The 19,228-nt window shown below is 37.0% G+C and overlaps 1 protein-coding gene across 2 annotated transcripts in view; it reads right to left on the bottom strand.

The window, feature by feature from the left end:
• Positions 1-17,017: 17,017 nt before the first annotated feature.
• Positions 17,018-19,228, bottom strand: part of LOC121418779 (chromatin-remodeling ATPase INO80-like) — a 111,964-nt gene continuing 109,753 nt past the window's right edge. For both annotated transcript variants that reach the window (XM_041612881.1, XM_041612880.1), the window contains exon 31: positions 17,018-19,188. In XM_041612881.1, the coding sequence (XP_041468815.1) occupies positions 17,603-19,188 (1,586 nt within the window). In that variant the 3' untranslated portion in view covers positions 17,018-17,602. The remainder of the gene's footprint in view (positions 19,189-19,228) is intronic.

The raw sequence follows: 19,228 nt of genomic DNA, 5'->3' as shown, positions 1-19,228 counted from the left end.
AAAAGAACCCTGATATCGCTATCAGGCCTTAGTTACGGTGCATTATGGAATAGTTCGGGAGCCAGGTTACTTCCGGTCTCCATAGGCTGCTTGGCCTCTTAGTTATTTCTTTCTCGGCTTGATTCTAGCATCAATATTGTTTGAGTTTTCTTTGTTTTTAACTAACCGTTACAGTTACAACTAACAGTTAAAGCAACTATGGGTTGTTACTGCGAAGCTGCCACGTGCTGGTCGCACAATGATAAACAAAAAAAAACCTTCAGAAATATCCCTGGATAAAGTTTCCTAGTAAGATCCACATTGCGTGTGACTTGGAAGAGATTGCTACGGAGACAAAAATAAATTTCAGTTTGTTTGTTTTCAGGATGAAAATTCATAGGTTAGGAAGTTAGTTTTTACTCAAATATGAAAAGTAATGGCAATTAAAAGACTGCATACAATCATCTTATTATCTGAAAAGTCAATAACATGGTTTCAGGCCAATTTGAAAGTAGATTCTTACACAAAAGACTCTTTCTGTTGACATTGCCCAACAGTCATTGGGCCCATACCAGAAATGATGCCTTACCAGTCATTTTAAGCAAATTATATTGATCACCAAAAATCTATATGGGGACGCCAAATTACTTGAGGGCAATTAAAGCGAGTTAATCGGTTGACTGTTAGAGACAATATGATTTCATGTGCTCTATTCTCGTCTTGTGCCTCAGTCATAATCACTTTAGGCATTACTGATTGTAAATATAAAAAAATATAGCATATGAAAATAATGTTGATATGTAATCATGTAACACAGGTAACAATGCCAAAAGTAAATATCTCAGACAGATAGGAATATGTTTGACCTCAGAGAAATTGACATAGAAGAGATAAATAACACATTTTAAAAATTTAGTTTAAATAAAATTCAACTAAAGCAAATCTTTTTTACTAATGGAAAATCAACTTCTACTAGTTTGATTGTAATCATAAAAGATAGATGCACATTTCTACTTAGAAATTGCATACTTGCTTATATTGTCATATTCAAGTAAAAAAGGACAGTTTCTGATTATGAAAATATGAAAAGCAGACTTTACTCAATGCTCTCCCTAGAAGAGAAACCTAATTATCAACACAGAGTCAATACCATCATTAACTGACTGTGCTACATCATTCAGGTATCCATTCACTACCCATGTAGGATACAAGACACAGGAAGGAACCAAACACTGCTAGTACGCCATGTTTTAAATTACAAACTGACGAGGAATGCAACTCATCATCGCGCCTTAAGAGAAACATCCTGCAAATTCCAAGCGGTCGTGCTGCTGCTGTAGCCGCGCGTCGGGCGGAACGAGAAATGGATGGCCGATGAAGTGATAAAGTGGAAAGAGTTTAAAGATTGGGTAGTAATGAGAGTGGTATTGAGCTCCATGCCAGGTCTGATGACCATGGGGTTGAGATTCAAATGTATTAGCTCGGTCAAGGGAAAAGGTTTTCCAGGCAAGGAAGGTTTATATACATGGAGGAAAAGCAGGAATAAGATGATACAGATAGCTAGAAAGGGAATGATGTAGTAAGTATCAAAGAAGAAAGAATGGTTTACCAAGTTCTTATGACTGATTCCAATGAATATGAGGACTCTTTGCTGTCACACTTGCAGCTTATTTTATCCTAGGAATTATTACCCAGCCTTAAAACAGCCCTTCAGGCATACAATTATTTCAAGAAATATGAAAATATCAATATTCTTAAAACTTCCAAAAAATTTAACAAAACATTTTATGGAAACAACCAAATCACTAAACCAGTCAGAAGATGTGCAAAAGATGCATCAGAATAAACATTATGCACTTAAGTTGATATGCACTGTTTTGAATGTATCCAAAGCATTTCTCTCTTTGAGACAATTTCAAATACCAGGCTAATTCGTGGGGTTACTTGTACGCCAAACCACATAAAGTCACGTTCCATTTCCAATCAAATACATGTACTCTATAAACTTTGCTAATCTTTTCTATTGGAACATCATAAACGACATACCAACGATGCAGACTCCCTGCACCGAATGTGAAATCAGTTTTGTCTTTGAATAAAGTTCAAAATCCCAAGGACAGCTATTTGTCATTCTTGTCGGTTCAACATGTAAAATCTAATTCTCGAATGCTAGTTCTACCAATCATCGTCAGCCTTGGCTCCGTTTTAAATCATGTCTAAGTCTGAGAGGGAAAAGTGATGTTCTCAATCAGCAATAACTTTATGAAATTGTGTCTGTTGCGCCGTGCTGCCCCTGTGGAGGCAAGGAATACGTGATGGTATACCTATTGACGTCAGCTGGGCAGAGTAGTATGGTGTAACTTGCAGCCGGCTCCCCCATGCGGAAGGCAGATATCAACATGGGGTACCTAGCTATCAATTTTCATAATAATCATATAATATGAAACAACAAGGTTGGTCTACAAACTCCACAGTATCTTTCATATTTGCAATTAACTTTTTATTATACACCAAACTACAACAAGGGATGATTAAATCGACATCTGAAAAATTAATTTACAATAAATCTTCAATATGAATGTCAAGATCATCACTCGATTGATCTATTATAAATAATGTTCAATTCACTCACCAATTTGTCGTGTAATGGTAATGAAGTTTCAATGGTCTTGCTTCTTGTATACAATGGCATGAAACTAATCTGAGAGAAAGATGAGATTTATCAAATTACTGATTACTAAATTTGGAAAAATTTAATGATTCTTATACCTGATTGCATGAGAGGTATATATTAATAATGGTCTATTACTTCTGACATTAATTCCTTTCAGCAAGAAATTCATTCATTTTCCACTGCACTCGACCCAGGTGTAGTAAATGGATACTAAGCAGGAATATTGTGATAGCAGCAAGGCTAAAGTCATGGTTATAATGTCAACAAAAAGTGCTTGATTATAACATAACTATTATAATGAATAACAGTTCAATTAATGACAATTTTCATAAGAAGTGAATTAATAGCCTGAAAACGAATTTGGAATTTAAAAAAGAAATCCCCTCCCCAAAGACCTACACTTCGCATGTCATTTGGCTTCATATGAATAAAGAATGTACTTAGATGGTTCACATTAAAACTGACAAATTCTCTATATAATCGGTAGAACCTCACCTTATATTTCTCATAGGGATATGCTTCATGTTCCATTGGTACCTCTAGAACCTGTAAAGGCAACAAAATAAAATAAAATAAAAAACTTGAGTGCGTTGCCTTCATGCAATTCCTGGAGGTAAGTCACAGTTTATGACCATTCAGGAATAAATAACAAGAATTCCTTTCAGCTATTACAAATGTAGGCATATTACAAGAACCATTGATGATATCAACTATTACATGACATGCAATCATTGCTTTATCCATTGAATGAGGATTAAGAGACAGAGATTGACAGAAACAGTCAAGTATGAAGTGAAAGACACAAAATGTGCAGACAAGGGGAGGAAGAAAGAAGTATAAGCTTTATATCATCTTGAAACACAAATGATCATTCATCACTCAGAAATATGATGTTTCCTGTGACACTCACCTGACGTGATCCTAATGAGGAACATAGAAACTCCCTGCATCCGAGTCTGACTTGGGAATGCACTTGCTACACATTTACTGTTTTGCCTAGAAACGTTGAATCACCGAGGTCATCTATCAAAACGATGTTAATCTCTTATCTGAACTCACCGGGGACCGAGATGTCTCTTTTACTGCATGCCAACAGGAAGACACAAGTCCACATTTTTCAGATGCTGTCAAGAATCTTGGTAAGAAGATGCTATCAAGACAGGCAGCTTAAGAACATCTCTTCTAATACAGTTCAAACATACTTGAATCTAGATAAGTTAATAAACAACCAATAAACAGCAAAATCTATAAATAAAACTGTTGAAATAAAGATGAATTATTCAAATAATTATATTTTTATTAATCAACAGATTTTTCCACCATCTTTTCCTATCCCAAACCCAAATATACCAAAAATATCTATTAATAAAAGAATATTGAAATCAAAATTGTTCAATTTCAGAAAGAATATCATTAGTAATTAACCCACTAGTATTCTCTAAACATCCAAACATACATACAACCAAACGTCACCATATATCTAATGCAGATATGAATACCCTTTACACATTTATCTTCATAAAAACATTTCCATCTTTCCAGCTATAAAACCAGATAACTTTTTACTCTTTTGTACAAGCAGAATTATAACTTTGAGAATTCATTCAAGATTGCAGTGTACTTACCACAACAGCTACAGTCATTTACGATAAAAAAGTAACAAATATGTTGGTGTGAATAAGTTAAGTATTGTTATGATTGAGATCCTTAATGGCATCAATTGTCCAAATGACGGTGATATAATAAATAGGATATCAGTTTTGAAGAAGATAGGTAAAAGCTTCTTTGTCTCATTTTTAGTTATTGAACAGTATCAATTATACAGGTTACTCTGCCTAAGTCTATCCTCCGTAAGTCAAATTATCAACTAAGTTGAAGAAATGTTTTAGACCAGATTATTGAAAACATGTGTTATAAACCTCTTCTAGGTCGAATTTTGCCTAAGTCTAACAGATTTTTCTGGTCTCAAGAGATTCGACTTTGGCAGTTATCTGTATGATATAATCAATTTTATTAAGACCTACATTAGGTGCATACTATCTACTTTGAGATCAACTTATGTTAAACATGGAATTAGTCAGGATGATATGGTAGCTGAGAGGGAAGGTGAAGGTTGCTTACCACTCCACAGCATGGTATCAAATACGAGGACATGATTGCCAGTTAGGTGAGCTGCATCTCTCGAGTGCCATAATTTATTCTTTACTTCCCATCCATGGGACTGCTTGTCAGCTTGAATTAGGGTGAACAGAGAATCATGTCAAATTTCTATGTCAGGACAATATCTAATTTGTTTAAAAGAATTTAATGATAACAGTGACAATGGAATTCACTAAGCACTTGTACCTATAATGTTGAAGGGGCTCTAATTTACCCTGACCTAGTTTTATTCTTTGACAAAAATATCATCTAATATCAATAATATCTACAATCACATAGCATTTGTGATAATTCTTGAACAATGATGCAGGAAGTATTATACAGATATTGACTAATGGGGTGTGTAATATAAACATTCTTTGGACCGCCGGATTTGTATTTTCCCGAGGGGTTATATTTATTTTGAAGCGCGCAGCGCTGAGGAAATTATGATCACGAGGGAAAATATTAATCCTTTAGGTGGTCCAAAGAATTTTTTTTACACATCCCATCAGTCAATATCTGTTATACTAGATAGCCTCTAATGATGAAGATAAAGTTAGGCCTAACGATGCGTGCAGCATGTTCATGATATTCAAAGTGATTGATTGAACTGGTATAGATCTAACATTAGATCTTGATCTATATATATCTAAGTAACGTTAGTCTAACCATGGACCTAGGTCCATGGTCTAACGCAGTGAATGACCCTTTTCTATTCAAATCAACTTTGTTTAGGCCTAGCCCTAGATCTAAATCTAAGTTCGAGCCCAGTCCAGGTCCAAGGCAGGCCGATAATGCACGGTAACATCTAATCCACAAGAGGGCGCCATACACGTAAAAAATATATTCATGGACCGGTTAGTCAATATATTCATCGAAGGTGGACCGGCTGGGAAAATACATGGATTTCGATCATATCACGTGACGCGCAATTGACCAATCGCGCTTGGCTATCTGTCTTGGCTATCTAATATAGAGATTTAAGATTGCAAACACAACTGCATTTTTCAGAGCAAGTTTTTTTCTACTAAAAACATACCTAATGAAGTCGGTTAAATGCAAATAAGATCACTCATTGCTATTATTAAGTGTAGAAATTCAAGTCAAGTATATGCACTAGAAAATAAAATATATTTTCCATTACAACTCCCAAGAATGTACTGTAATCTGATTGGTCCAAATCGGATCACATGATATGGCATCCAAAATGCACTATCATGCATTCTGACGTCATATCAAATGCACTATCTAGAATTTAGATCAAATATAGCATTCAAGGCAACTCAGTAACGTGGGGGAGGGGGGTTATAAAACAAACAATGCACGCATTCTTGTGCATAGAGGACCTAAATAATGAAATCTGTGTGCTCGACTTACCAAATGGATATACCGCTCTTGGTGAGGTATATCCATTGGCTCTTCTTGTACATCGTACGTGCATTATTTGTACATTAAAGAATAGAACAGATAAACATTACACCGAGGGTTTTTTTTTTTACAGAGGGTGACAGACAGGTGCCCTCCCAAAGCAGCAGTAAAATAGAAACAATTTACAGTATTACAATACATAGTTTTGCTGTTATAAGAATTTCAATATCACTTCCTTACAGATTTTACATTATCTTCATTTCAATCCTGACTGCATTAGACAAACATTATTAATCATGGATAATTATATCAGATAATTAAGCATTCATATGACTAAACATTCCTACCTAACCTTATTCCCATGACAAGAAAATCCCTTCGGCTAGGTGTACGCCTCAGCGAACAAATCATAACCCTCAATGCATCATCCTTGAATTGGCAATGTCAAACTCAAGGCCAATATTTGAACACCATTAGTTTTAAATCAGTAAGGTAAATACCTGCTTAATGACTGAGAAAATGCACATAACCAAAGCTAATTTCATTTTCTTTTCATCTTATTATCTAATCCAATCAAATACATCACTAGAAAGCTATCTTAAAAGACCCAATATGTACAAATTCACACGGCTCCTTAAAAAAAATTACACAATAACTTAAATTACATAAGTAAAAATTTCCAAGTCCAGCGTTTAGCAGAATGCTTTATGAGAATATATTTTGAGGACATCAAATGTTTTTTCTTCAAAGTAAAATACTATTTGTAGTCCAATCATTTGAAAAAAGGTTCAGACAGAATGTTTCACAAATTACTATATTATTAGAATAGTATTCAAAATAAAAACAACTGCTTTAAAGGCAATTTAGCAATGATGCTCTGTACAGTTTTGCCAATCCTACAGTTAGTATTAGTTACACTCGTCACAGCGACTGCCTCGGGCAAGAGAGACCAACTCTAGAGCACAAATATGTTCATAGCATATAGCTATTACATAGCTCTATGTTCATAGTATTTCTATTTTGAAGAGGAAAGTTAAAAAACACCTGATATATGTCAGATTTTAGATGTAAAATGTGTCAAGTAAAGCAATGCAACTTGTATGGCATTCATGTATTACCATGCACCTAGGATACGATACCACTTTCACTACTACTACTACTACTACTACTGCTGCTGCTGCTGCTACTGCTGCTGCTGCTGCTACTACTACTACTACGACTACTACTACGACTACTACTACTACTACTACTACTACTACTACTACACTACTACTACACCTACTACTACTACTACTACTACTACTACTACTACTACTACTACTACTACTACTACTACTACTACTACTACTACTACTACTACTACTGCTACTACTACTACTACTACTACTACTACTACTACTACTACTACTACTATACTACTACTACTATATTACTACTACTACTACTACTACTACTGCTACTACTACTACTACTACTAATAATAATACCACTATTACTATTGCTGCTGCTGCTACTGCTACTACAATAACAACTACTACCGTCACCACTATCACCACACTACAGCATTACTACTTGAAAATTGGGGAATTTTCAAAGCAAATTCTTCATACCAACTCCCACACACATGTAATAAAACAGCAGAAGTAAAAAAAATATATATATCTGAGAGAGTATTAACTCTTCTCTGGCCTAACCTGTGATAAGTTGCATTTGAAAGTAGATATAGAGCATTTGCTCCCCCCCCCACCTCAATCGATCATCAAATATCCAAAGGGAATTTTCACCCTCCCATACATAGGCATGATTTATTCAGCTTTCTAAAATTCCCCCATTTCTCACTGAGTAACTCTGAAAACAGTGAGAGAAGAATGATGATCGCCCCAGCCCGCCCATCATTTATCTTGTCTCGTTATCCCGTATTACGCATCTCCCTCAAATTTGCTAATGTCTAAGGTGCTCTATCACATTATTTTATTTAAAAAAAAAGGCAGAGGACACTTGCCTGTAGCGTACTGTCTAAAAGTGAAGAGCATTTAAATGGAATCAGCTTATTTACAAGTGAATTGGGGAGTTTGTTGGAAGAATTGGTTAATTCACTATTTTATCTGCCATCTGTGCATGACTGAAGCCTAAGGGAACGTGGCTGCAAACTGGATCATCGGTTCCATTCATAAGACAACCATTTAAAGGGACAGTTAACATGTCTTCCAACAAAATTTGCTTCCTATATGGTTTTAAATTTCTTAACACCTGAAGGAAATTTGGTGGATAAAAAGATTTTTTTTTAAGTTGTTGTACTTGATCCCTGACAAAACATAGAACATTGGGTGTGAAATTCATGTTACAAATCAAGAAACCATTGATTTACCAAGACGTGATATTTTAGTTCTTATTCTATTTTCCAGATATCAAATTAATCCCATACATACATTCATTTTCTCTAATCCCTTTAACATACAGACACATATGACTACACACCATAACAGAATGGCATTATACATTGTTAGAATACATTAATCATTTATTCTTAATCAAAATTCTGGTAGCAGTACATCTCATAAATTTTGAGTCATACACAAATGAAGAGTCATTATTCATATATACAATACCCCAAAATCATATCAAATTCAACTTCGTAGTACAAAAGAAAAAAGAAATTAGAACAAATTCTACCCAGGTGAACTATTATATTCAACATGAATGTATTGTGAAAAATATGTTGCAAGAGTAGAATGTAACACAGGAGAAACATTCAATTTCTTTCTATATATATCATTAAATATATATAGAACTTGGACAAATATATGTGCAATTAAATAAATGTATCTGTATTTCTCATCATAGCTATGATACTCGCGACAGTATGAAAAGAAATAACAATGTGTCTTCACTATCTTGAACAATACTAAAACCATTATACACAACAAATGATTTTGAAAATAAGAAGATTCTATTCAAATTAATAATCATTAATAGACACAAACACAAAAAATCCCAGTGATGTAAGAATTCAAGAATTTTGACCAGGGCAATGGTCCAATCAAAATCTAAAAAACGCTAATGACAAATTTTCTCAAGTACAGAGTGATAAATGCATAAAAGGGGAAATGGTCATATCAAACTAAGGTAACAAGTGTCTTCCAGAAATTCATTGACGCTAAAAAGAAATCATCATCTCCTTTTCAAGTATTCATGTATATAAAATTCTTCTTACATTAGAAGAACAAAAATTTCCACTAAACTTTAGATTTTTAATTGCTTTCGCAAGATATTTTCTTATCTGGATGCATTTGTAAGTTCAAAATCCTGCCTGAACAATACAGCCTAAAAATAAATTGATATCTGATTTTTTTTATAAAATGGTCATTTACAGCATGGAATCCTTAACCAATCCATAAGAGACTACAAGACTGAATCATTACATGCATTTGAGTTGGATTTAATTAAAAGGTAGTCCAAACTCCCTGATAAATCATCATGTTGTAGAATTTTTTGCTATTGTTACTGTGTATTAATGTAAATGAGCAGTCATGACAGAAAAAAACAAACAAATACACTTTTCTCATTATATAAGTTTCTCAGCACAAACTAGACCCTGTACGATACTAGCAAACCTATTCAATTTGAGATTTGATAAACGTTGTGATATTAATACAGAACGACAGCCAGTGAATGAGTTCATGTTACCAATCAATCGAAAGCTTCGTCTTCCTTAAACATCGAGGGCAGCAAACCTATTGGATCAAATGAGCCTTTCCTGATTCAACATAATGCTCATTTCTCAATAAAGTAAATTGCAAAATATCAAAGGAGAAGTCACTGACAATACACATTACTCAGAAATGTCTAGGGCACTAGAGATTTGTTTTGTATCATTTAAGTGTTTTTCAAGCTTACATAAAGAGAAAATCAAGAGGTTGCATGCTTCCAATTAAGTAAATAATTTGATTTTGTTACTCAATTCATGCATTAATCCTAAATGTAATTACAAAGAGAACAAAAAGAACGAACAATTCTCTGAAAAGGGGGTATTCTCGTATAGTACATTCATGTGGCTAATTGTCAAAACAATGTTTAAAAAATAGTTTCATGTAAACCCAGCATTATTCTTTCTCAAATATTTGAACATTACTTTTAGCACCATTATCACAAGCAAATAGGAATTGGGCATTACTGTTCATAAAATATCATCAAATATGAGTTTCAACCATCCCAGTGTAACTAGATTCTTCTGTACATACTGATACTTTTAACTGCACTGATGCATTTACTAGTGTCTAAAGGGTAATCTAGACATGGTAATAAAATTATTTATATGAAGTAAAACAGAAAATAAGACGAATAAAATTGTAAGAGTTTGAAAGAAATCAGACAAGGATTAAGATATCTATGGCTATTCGAAATATTGAATTGCTATTTGTTGAGAAAATTTCGACAAGTGGAATAGGGAAAACCCCAGTCGGCATGTTGATATAAATTTCCCCTTTTTTGCCGAAGCAGCATGTCCATATGGGGAGTGATAAAAATATATCATAGACAGCGGGTCTCTGAAGATTTGCATGGTGGTACAGATAATGTAGAGGCTTTACAGTTAATCACATGATTAATCTTAAAAAGGATGGTGAAGAGATGGAGATAAAAATTGAAAGACAAGATAGAGAAGAACAAAAGCGAGAATTGATAGCAATGAGTAGATGAGCAGTTGAAGAGTTGGATGGGTTAAGATGAGTTGAGAAGTCCTAGCTGAAGCGAGTTGATGAGTGGCAACGAGTAGATGCAATGATGAGTCTCAATAATCTTGGGCAGCTTGACTTTCCATCCTCAGGAGTAGGTGAGTGCGGACGGCAGGGGTTTTAGTGGCCGTTATACAGGCTTGGATGTAATCTGGTGCCGTCCAAGCTGGGGTGTGGCAGGTCTGTGGTAGTGGTGCTATTTAGCAGAAAATTCTTGGCACGAAAGTAGACTGTTGGCCATTGTGAGGGTGAAGGTTATAGCATGGAGTTTGCTTCAGCAGAGGGCATGGTAATCTTTGTGCTCAGTTCTTAGTGCTGCATTGTATGGGTGGGCTGCCAGGGTGGTGCTTGGGTGGGCGAGTGTTGGTAGGATTGGTGTAGGTGCTGGTAGTGGTGGAAGAATTGGCGCGAGTTGGTGATGAAATGGCTGTTGTCCCAGCTTGACAGTGGCTGATTTGTCCCAGTCCTTGAGTCATTGGTAACTTATGTATTCCTTGAGTTTGGTGTCATATTTTCCAATTTTATTGAAGTAAACTTTGCCAGAGTCTTCTGGATCTTGTAAATGCCAGCTTGTTTGTGGATGGATGTATGTCCTTACTTGTGCTAGTAAGAGTATCGAGGAACTCTTAGATAAGGATCAGGGTCTAATGAGAAATTTGCCTGGACAAGAGTATGCTGTAGATGTGAAGTCTTGCAGCGGTAAGGATAAACTATGGTGACAGGAGGGATGTTTGATGGTTGGTAGGACTGTTAGAGTCACTGGATGTTTGTTGGTGACAATATCAGGTCTGGTGATGAGTGTTGGTTACATGGATGAGTTCCTGATGGAGATGGTCCTGGTCATTTAGTTGATAGGGTCATCTGATGCGGGTGTTCGGGATTCATTGAAAAAGGAGGTATGATGATGCGAGTGGAAGTTGAGGAAGTTGTCAGTGTGAGTGGGTTTCTGATAGACTTGACGAGATAGGGAACATGGGGTCTTCTTGATGAGAACATCTAGGAAGGGAATAGCATCATCTTGTTCTGTTTCTATGGTGAATTAACGTCAAGGTGGTGGCCACTGATGTATCTAGGAAGTGGTGGTGTGAGGCCAGATGACAAATGTGTTGTTGCCATATTCTAGCGAGAAAGTAGGAAGTTTTGTTAGCGGTCATAAGGACTTGGTGTTTGTAGTGGCTGTAGAAGTTAGATCGCCATTGGAATATGTTTGAGTTGAGGCATGTGAGAAGAAGATTGTAGATATGGTCTTGAGTGGGATAAGTTTTGGTGCTTCAGTCTGGGTTGGAGGCAAGCAGTTGCTTGTAGATGCTGCAAGTTTCATTGAGTAGGATGCTGGTGAAGAGCAACACATCAAACTAACTAGTGTTGGTGGGGCAATTGTGGTCTTGAAGATGGAGTTAAAGTGCTGTGTTGATGATTTGGTGCTGGAAAGGGTGCGTAATTGCAGCCACCGACACTCTAGTTAGCTTTGATGTTTGCTCACTCTTCTTTAATGTCCCAATCAATGATGCTTGCAACATTTATAGAGCAACAACTGACCTCCAATCCAGAACTCAGCACCATAACTATTCTCAGGCAAGACCAAATCTACAATCTTCTCATCGCATGCTTAAACACAAATATATCCAGATGATGCTCTGACTTCTACAGCCACCTGAAAGGTACAGCCATGGGTTATCCACAGTCCCCCATAGCCAATATCTTTATGAACCACTTCAAACACCAAGTCGTTAACAGCACTGAAAAACGTCCTCTCTTGCTAGAATATGTTGACAACACATTTGTCATCTGGCCTAACCAACACTTCTGAGATCACATCAATGACCACCACATTGACATTAATTCCTCATGAAGACCAATCTTGATGATGCTGTGCACTTCCTAGATGTTCTCATCATGAAGACACTGTGCTACCCATAACTTCAAGTCTACCAGAAACCCTCTCACACTGACTGCTACATCAACTTCCACTCCAATCATCATACCTCCATTTTTCAATCAATCCCAAACACCCTCATCAGATCCCCTCATCAACTGAATGACCAGGGCCCATCAGAAACTCAACTTTGTAACCAACACTCACTACCATCTACTAATACCCAGGAAGATCATCAGCAGAGACCAGACTTTCTCAGAGTGCCACCAAAAAACCAACCATCCAGTGACTCTAACATCGCTACCAACCATCAAGCCTCCACCATCCCTCCTGGGTTTTCCTCACCTCTGCAAGACTTCACAACAACAACAACAGTGCATGCTCTGTTCAGCCAAAATTCTCATTAGAAACAGATCCTCGTCCAAGATTCACTGCATCCTCTTATTCACACAAGGACAAACACCCATCCAACAAACAGCCAAGCTTTTACATGATCCATCCAAGTGTCTGCTACAAAATTTACATCGGGAGACAGGATTAGACTGACACCAGACGGAACACAGAACCAACCAATTACTTGGCGAATGGATCAAATCAACCATCATCAAGCACACACAGCACAACCCCAACATCAATTGGGACAACAGCCATCTCATCACCAGCATACCTTACTGGCACCCAAGAAGGATCCCAGAAGCAACTGAGATTCACCAACATGACACATTACTCCACAACACAGGCCTCCACATCAACATTTGGCACCCAATCCTACACCAAGACACAAACCCAACTAACACTAACACTCTAACTCGGGCCACTCCTTCCACTCAAACCAGCACCTGCACCAATCCTATAAACATTCACCCATCCAAGGACCAACCTGCTAACCCTCTCACACAATCCAGCACCATAAACCCAGCACTAAGATGACCAATTCCACCACTGATGCACACTCTATGCTATAACCTACTCCAACCCAATGGCCACCGGTCTGCTTTTGTGCCAAGAAGTTCCCACCAAATAGAGCCACTACCGACGATCTGCCACACCAGCAACTTAGAAGGCATCGGATTACACCGAAGTCTGTATAACTGCCACTGATACCCCTGTCACCCAAACTCACTTAAATCCTGAGGATGGAAAGTCGAGCTGCCTGGATGACCGAGACTCCTCATTAAATCTCCTCTCCACTGCTCATCTACTCACTGCAGCCAGGACTTCTCTCAATTCATCTCAACTCGTCTTATCTTCTGAACTGGTCATCTACTCATCGCTGCTAGGACTTTCTCAACTACCCACATGGTGAACCGTAATCCTTCCTGTTAACATACACTGCATATTTCCATATCTGTATGTCACCAGAAGTAAGACCTTTGAAAACAATTTCATTTGAGTCACTTTGTGAATTGGAGGAATGGAGGAATTGTCCGTGCCTAACATGAAAATGATATTATCTACGGATGAATGTACCAATCTCCATAGATATAGTGATTGAAAGTTTTTATCACTTGAATATTCATAACTTATCTTTACATTTCTTATTAACCCCCCCCCCCTTTATGTATTGTTATTCTATTCAGCTAAATGTGTATCCATTGTCATTAACAAACAAAATTGTATTCTGGGTTGCCTTGAGAGATTTCATTTGAATAAATTCATATTTGATTTGCTTTGTATTATTTCATGGAATTGTTTCAAACTTTCACTCATCTGCTTTCGGCTTTTCCCTTTTTTAAAGCAATTTTCAACTTGGGTATGGTGAACATAACAATTAACAGTCTATATAGCAATCATCATGGTTTAAGATACCCTCTTTGAAATTTACATGATACCCTCTTCTGTGGTTAATTCTAATTTGATATTTTATAATTTGAATGAACTAAATTGTTAAACATATGTCATATTATCAAACTTCTTTTATCACTACCGCAAAGGCTGTTATTTTCTAAGTATAGCTTGATCATTTTGTGAACCCCACCCCAGCCCCATTGTTTCCACTGCACCCACTTTTCATACCATCCACTGATCACTTTTAAGACATAAAAAGGCTAAATGCAAAATATAATCAACAGGAGTGCATTACCTGACTATGCATGTAACATTTTAGTAAAATTATAAAACTGAGGGAGTTTCCCTACTTGATGGCTTTGCTGAATATAAATGAGATGCAATGCGAGGCTCAAACGATATTAACCTTTCCCATACATTTTAAGGATCTCATGGAAAGCAATCAGTTTAAAGCCTGTATCTAATACCTGTATCAAGTGTGGGTAAATCTTCAGATATTTCATTTCAAAGTCTTAATTCATCAACAATGATGAAAGATGATAGTATAAAAATACAGTGTGAAAGAAAGATATAATCTAAAATTTCATGTATAATGGTAAATTCATCAAAGTTTATTATTATTATTACAGTAAGCTAAGTTTGAAAAAAATAGGTCCCTGATACTTTTTTTTCATTTCGATATCATTTAAAAAAATGGAATGGTACTTTTATGAGACAAGTTATATACTATTAACTGGATCAAGGAGGCCTTTTCTAGTTTTCCATGATTAATCTGCGAAATTGCCCACTCTTTCGAGAAATTGATAAGTCAACAAAAATATGAAATTTATGGAAAATTCTGAGCTAAGTATGGAATACATTAAAATGTAATACATGGGACAGGAATATTGCAATAAGGATATCGGTATTGTGTATACATGAATGTACACTAGCTGAATCAAGTCTGCAACATATTAATTCCCACCTTTAACAATTCAGCCTGTTTGTTTTAAATTTTACTTTCAATAAAATGTTGATGACCATGAAATTGTCTTACTGATACATTCTCATTTACAGATATTTTCAACTAAAATTATACCAACTTTGTAATCATTTACAACCAATTTATCAATTAATTCTTGTCACTGAACTGGAGGACATAGAAAAAGGGTAGTTGAAATAGGTGAAAATTAGGATCATACAGAAAATTAAATATGAGATTAATTTTGATGAAATGTACCTTGGAAAGTGTGAACAAGTCAATAAAATCCCTAACAAAAACTAACCCTGGATTGGATCATGTTTTACCGCTGAGATTTTAATTACATTGTCGCAGTAACATGATGTGGGTCGGGGCACGTATCATGAACATGCACGTAACTTGGAGCCGCCATTGTTTGTGTTACATATACTGTTGCCAAGGCGACTATAAGATGCCTAGAAACACTATATGATGGCGATCAAACAACGCCTCTCGTCTGGTGGCATGTTGCTTTGCCCAACCCAATTACAACACAAATAGAGGATCGCTAGATAGCATAGGGCTGCTGGGATGGAGGGCAGGAAAAGTGGATAGTAACAAGATAGGAAGAAGAGGAAAAGAAACAGGAAGTTTAACAAATCAGATATAGAGAGGATGGATTTCAGGGAAAGGTAATACATACACAGAAGAATAGAAACAGTAAGATGTGGTGGGGGGGAGGGGGGTCAACAGCAGAAATAAAAATACACAAAAGTGATAAATACATAAATCCAAAAGGAAGAAAGTCAGAGAGATAGAGACCAATCAAGATGATAAAAAGGCTGAAATATAATTGGAAAAAAGAATGCTGGATCAGGGGCATTTACAAGATATATTACTACATTTACTTTTATGCATGACGGATATTCTTTCACAGGATATTGGACAGAACTCCCTAGAAATATCACTTTATATATGAATCTTCTAGTTGGTATATTAAACTACACACAAAATATATTATCATGATCGGCTATGCCCATAACTACAGTGGACGCTTTGAAATGGACATAAGTAAGATAGCTGAAATACCACATCACTGTCAATGTCAGTAGAATATGAGCTTGACGGAGGAGTTGAAAATGAAATGGGCATGTCATAAGACGTAACATGGATTCTCAGGAAGAGATCAGTGATGGCATCATCCTTTCAATCCTATATTGCCTGATCCGCTATTATTAGGGCTTATCAAAACATCTCGGGGATTACGCTCTGGTGTACTCTGCCAACAGTGCAGCTAAACCCAGGCCAATTTAGACCCGTCAGCTCTCCTAGCCTGCAACATGAATGCTCAAATTTCATATAGGGTCCGACTCTGACGGCTGAAATCACATGACGAGCACTTGCTCGTGTATACTTTGAGTGAGATATGAATTGTTCTGTGTTTGCAAGATAGTGGGGTATTGCATTGTGATGAAGAATAAGACACACTCCACTAGTACCCAATGTTTTTCATTCAAGTTATGAATATTAATGATTGCAACATGACAAAACTTCAGATGCAAATAAAAGCTTCTCACCTTCAGGTCAAGACATGCATTTTTTTGTTGTTGCCAAAGATAGCTTTTCTGTATCTAGTTATCAATGGCTTACCTCATCAAGGATTTCATCAACTTAGGACAAAGAAATAATTGGATTTTAAAAATAAAACTCATGTATTTTTTTTCAATGAACATGCAACATAGACAAGGTTTAATTCATCTTTAATCAGACCTTGCTCCTGGTCATGACATGATTATGCATCCAAGTACCTCCACATCAAAAGGAAATTACTTCAACAACCCTGCCTATGCCTTGATATGGAAATTGAAAGTCCACAGATTTCATGGAATACATTCAGGGATGACTGGAAGGAATTGCATGGATGCGTAAAGGGTGAAAGGGTGCTTTCCCTACATTATGAGTATACAATCTTCTCACTATAATATAAATCTAATGAATCGCATCTCCTAAATCACAACTGAATGACAGAGGTAGATAACACCACATGGTCTGTTGGTTTAGGCACACTGCCCAATATTCCCTCGAGCATTTGATATATTGGATCAGCTACTGTTCTGTATGGTAGTAGGTGGTCCACTTGACGTAACAGGCTTTGCTCTAAGGTCTAGTGGGGCAACCTGGCCTGGTGACTGCCTACCTGGACTCTTGTGAGAAGGGGATTTGGAGTTGGCATTAAGGCCAAGAATGGACCTGCTGCCTTGTGTAGCATTCACAGGAGATTTACTACCGTGGGCAGAACTTACAGTCGGCTTGCTCTGAGAAACACTTCCAGGAGATTTGGTGCTCAGCGTAGAGCTAACTGGAGACTTGCTGATTACAGTAACACTAACAGGAGATTTGCTACGATGTGCTGAGCTAACTGGAGATTTGTTTGTTATAACAACACTTACAGGAGATTTGCTACGATATGCTGCACTAACTGGAGACCTGCAAGCATTGGTAGGAGAGATGGGGGACTTGTTACGATGGACAGGGCTAATAGGTGAAACGTTGCTCTGAGGAGCAGCAATGGGAGTGTCACTACTTTGAGTTTTACTAACAGAGGATTTCCCAAGATTGGGACCGGTAACTGGGGACTTGCTTGTTTGGGTGGCACTTACAGGAGACTTGCTGCTCTGGACAGACACAACAGGAGATTTGCTGCCAGATGCAGCACTGACAGGAGATTTGCTACGTCGACCAGAGCTAACAGGTGACTCACTACGGTAAAAAGAGCTAATAGGCGACTTGGCACGACGTGGTGAATATTGAATAGGAGACTTTGGTGGTTCTCCCGACTGTCCCATAATTTTAAGTTTTGATTGCTGCAGCACTGAAGACATCTGTGCTTGTGTTTCCAATTTCGAAGACTGTGTGTTCAAGGTACCAGGATGTTTTCCTGATTCTATTTTCATAGTCACACTGTTATCAGGGTTTTTATGCTGAACAACATTTCCTTGAATTGCTGTTTTTTCAGGGTTGCTTGTCACCAAGAGTCTTGTGTCTTTGAGCACAGCAGTAGTAGGTAATGGTCCAGTAGCCTGTTGAACACGCAATGTAGGATTTGGATGAGATTCTTTGGGAGGACCATGCTTATCAGACTTGGCTATACTGATATGGTAAGATGTTTTCCCTTGATCTGCAGCTTTCAGGTTACTTACCACTGACAGGATTGATTTGTTAGGCATCTGACCTTTCACCATGGTCACATCTTTGCCAGAAACAAGTGCCTTCCTGAGTGTAGAATTAACATTGATTTCTCCTTTTATTGGACTAACAAGGGGAGATGCTTTTCCTGGACTTGAAACTTTAGGAGGTGAGTTCTTCACCTGAGTTCCATCTGAGTTTGATTTCAATATAGGGGATTTTTCTATCCTGGGACAGATCTTTGTTCCAACTGAACCATCACTTATGCTAGATTCTCTAGGTGATTTACTTTCTTCTGTCTTTGAACCATCTCTGCTTTGCAATGGCTCAGGTTTTCCGGCTGTCATCACTTCAGATGCTGGTTTCTGAGGTATCTGGGGAGCCATCTTTGCAGGAGATACTGAAGACCCAGGTATTGATTCTGTTGATGGAGACTTGAGTCCTTCTGATGTAGCTATGCTGGAAGGAGTGGCACTTGCTGGACTACTGGATTCTTGTTTACCTGGAAAATAAAACAGAACATTGAATTAAAGAAAAGACCA

The sequence above is a fragment of the Lytechinus variegatus genome, chromosome 7, assembly GCF_018143015.1.
Source record: "Lytechinus variegatus isolate NC3 chromosome 7, Lvar_3.0, whole genome shotgun sequence".
In the NCBI taxonomy this organism is placed as follows: domain Eukaryota; kingdom Metazoa; phylum Echinodermata; class Echinoidea; order Temnopleuroida; family Toxopneustidae; genus Lytechinus; species Lytechinus variegatus.
This window is presented reverse-complemented; position numbering and strand designations above follow the sequence as displayed.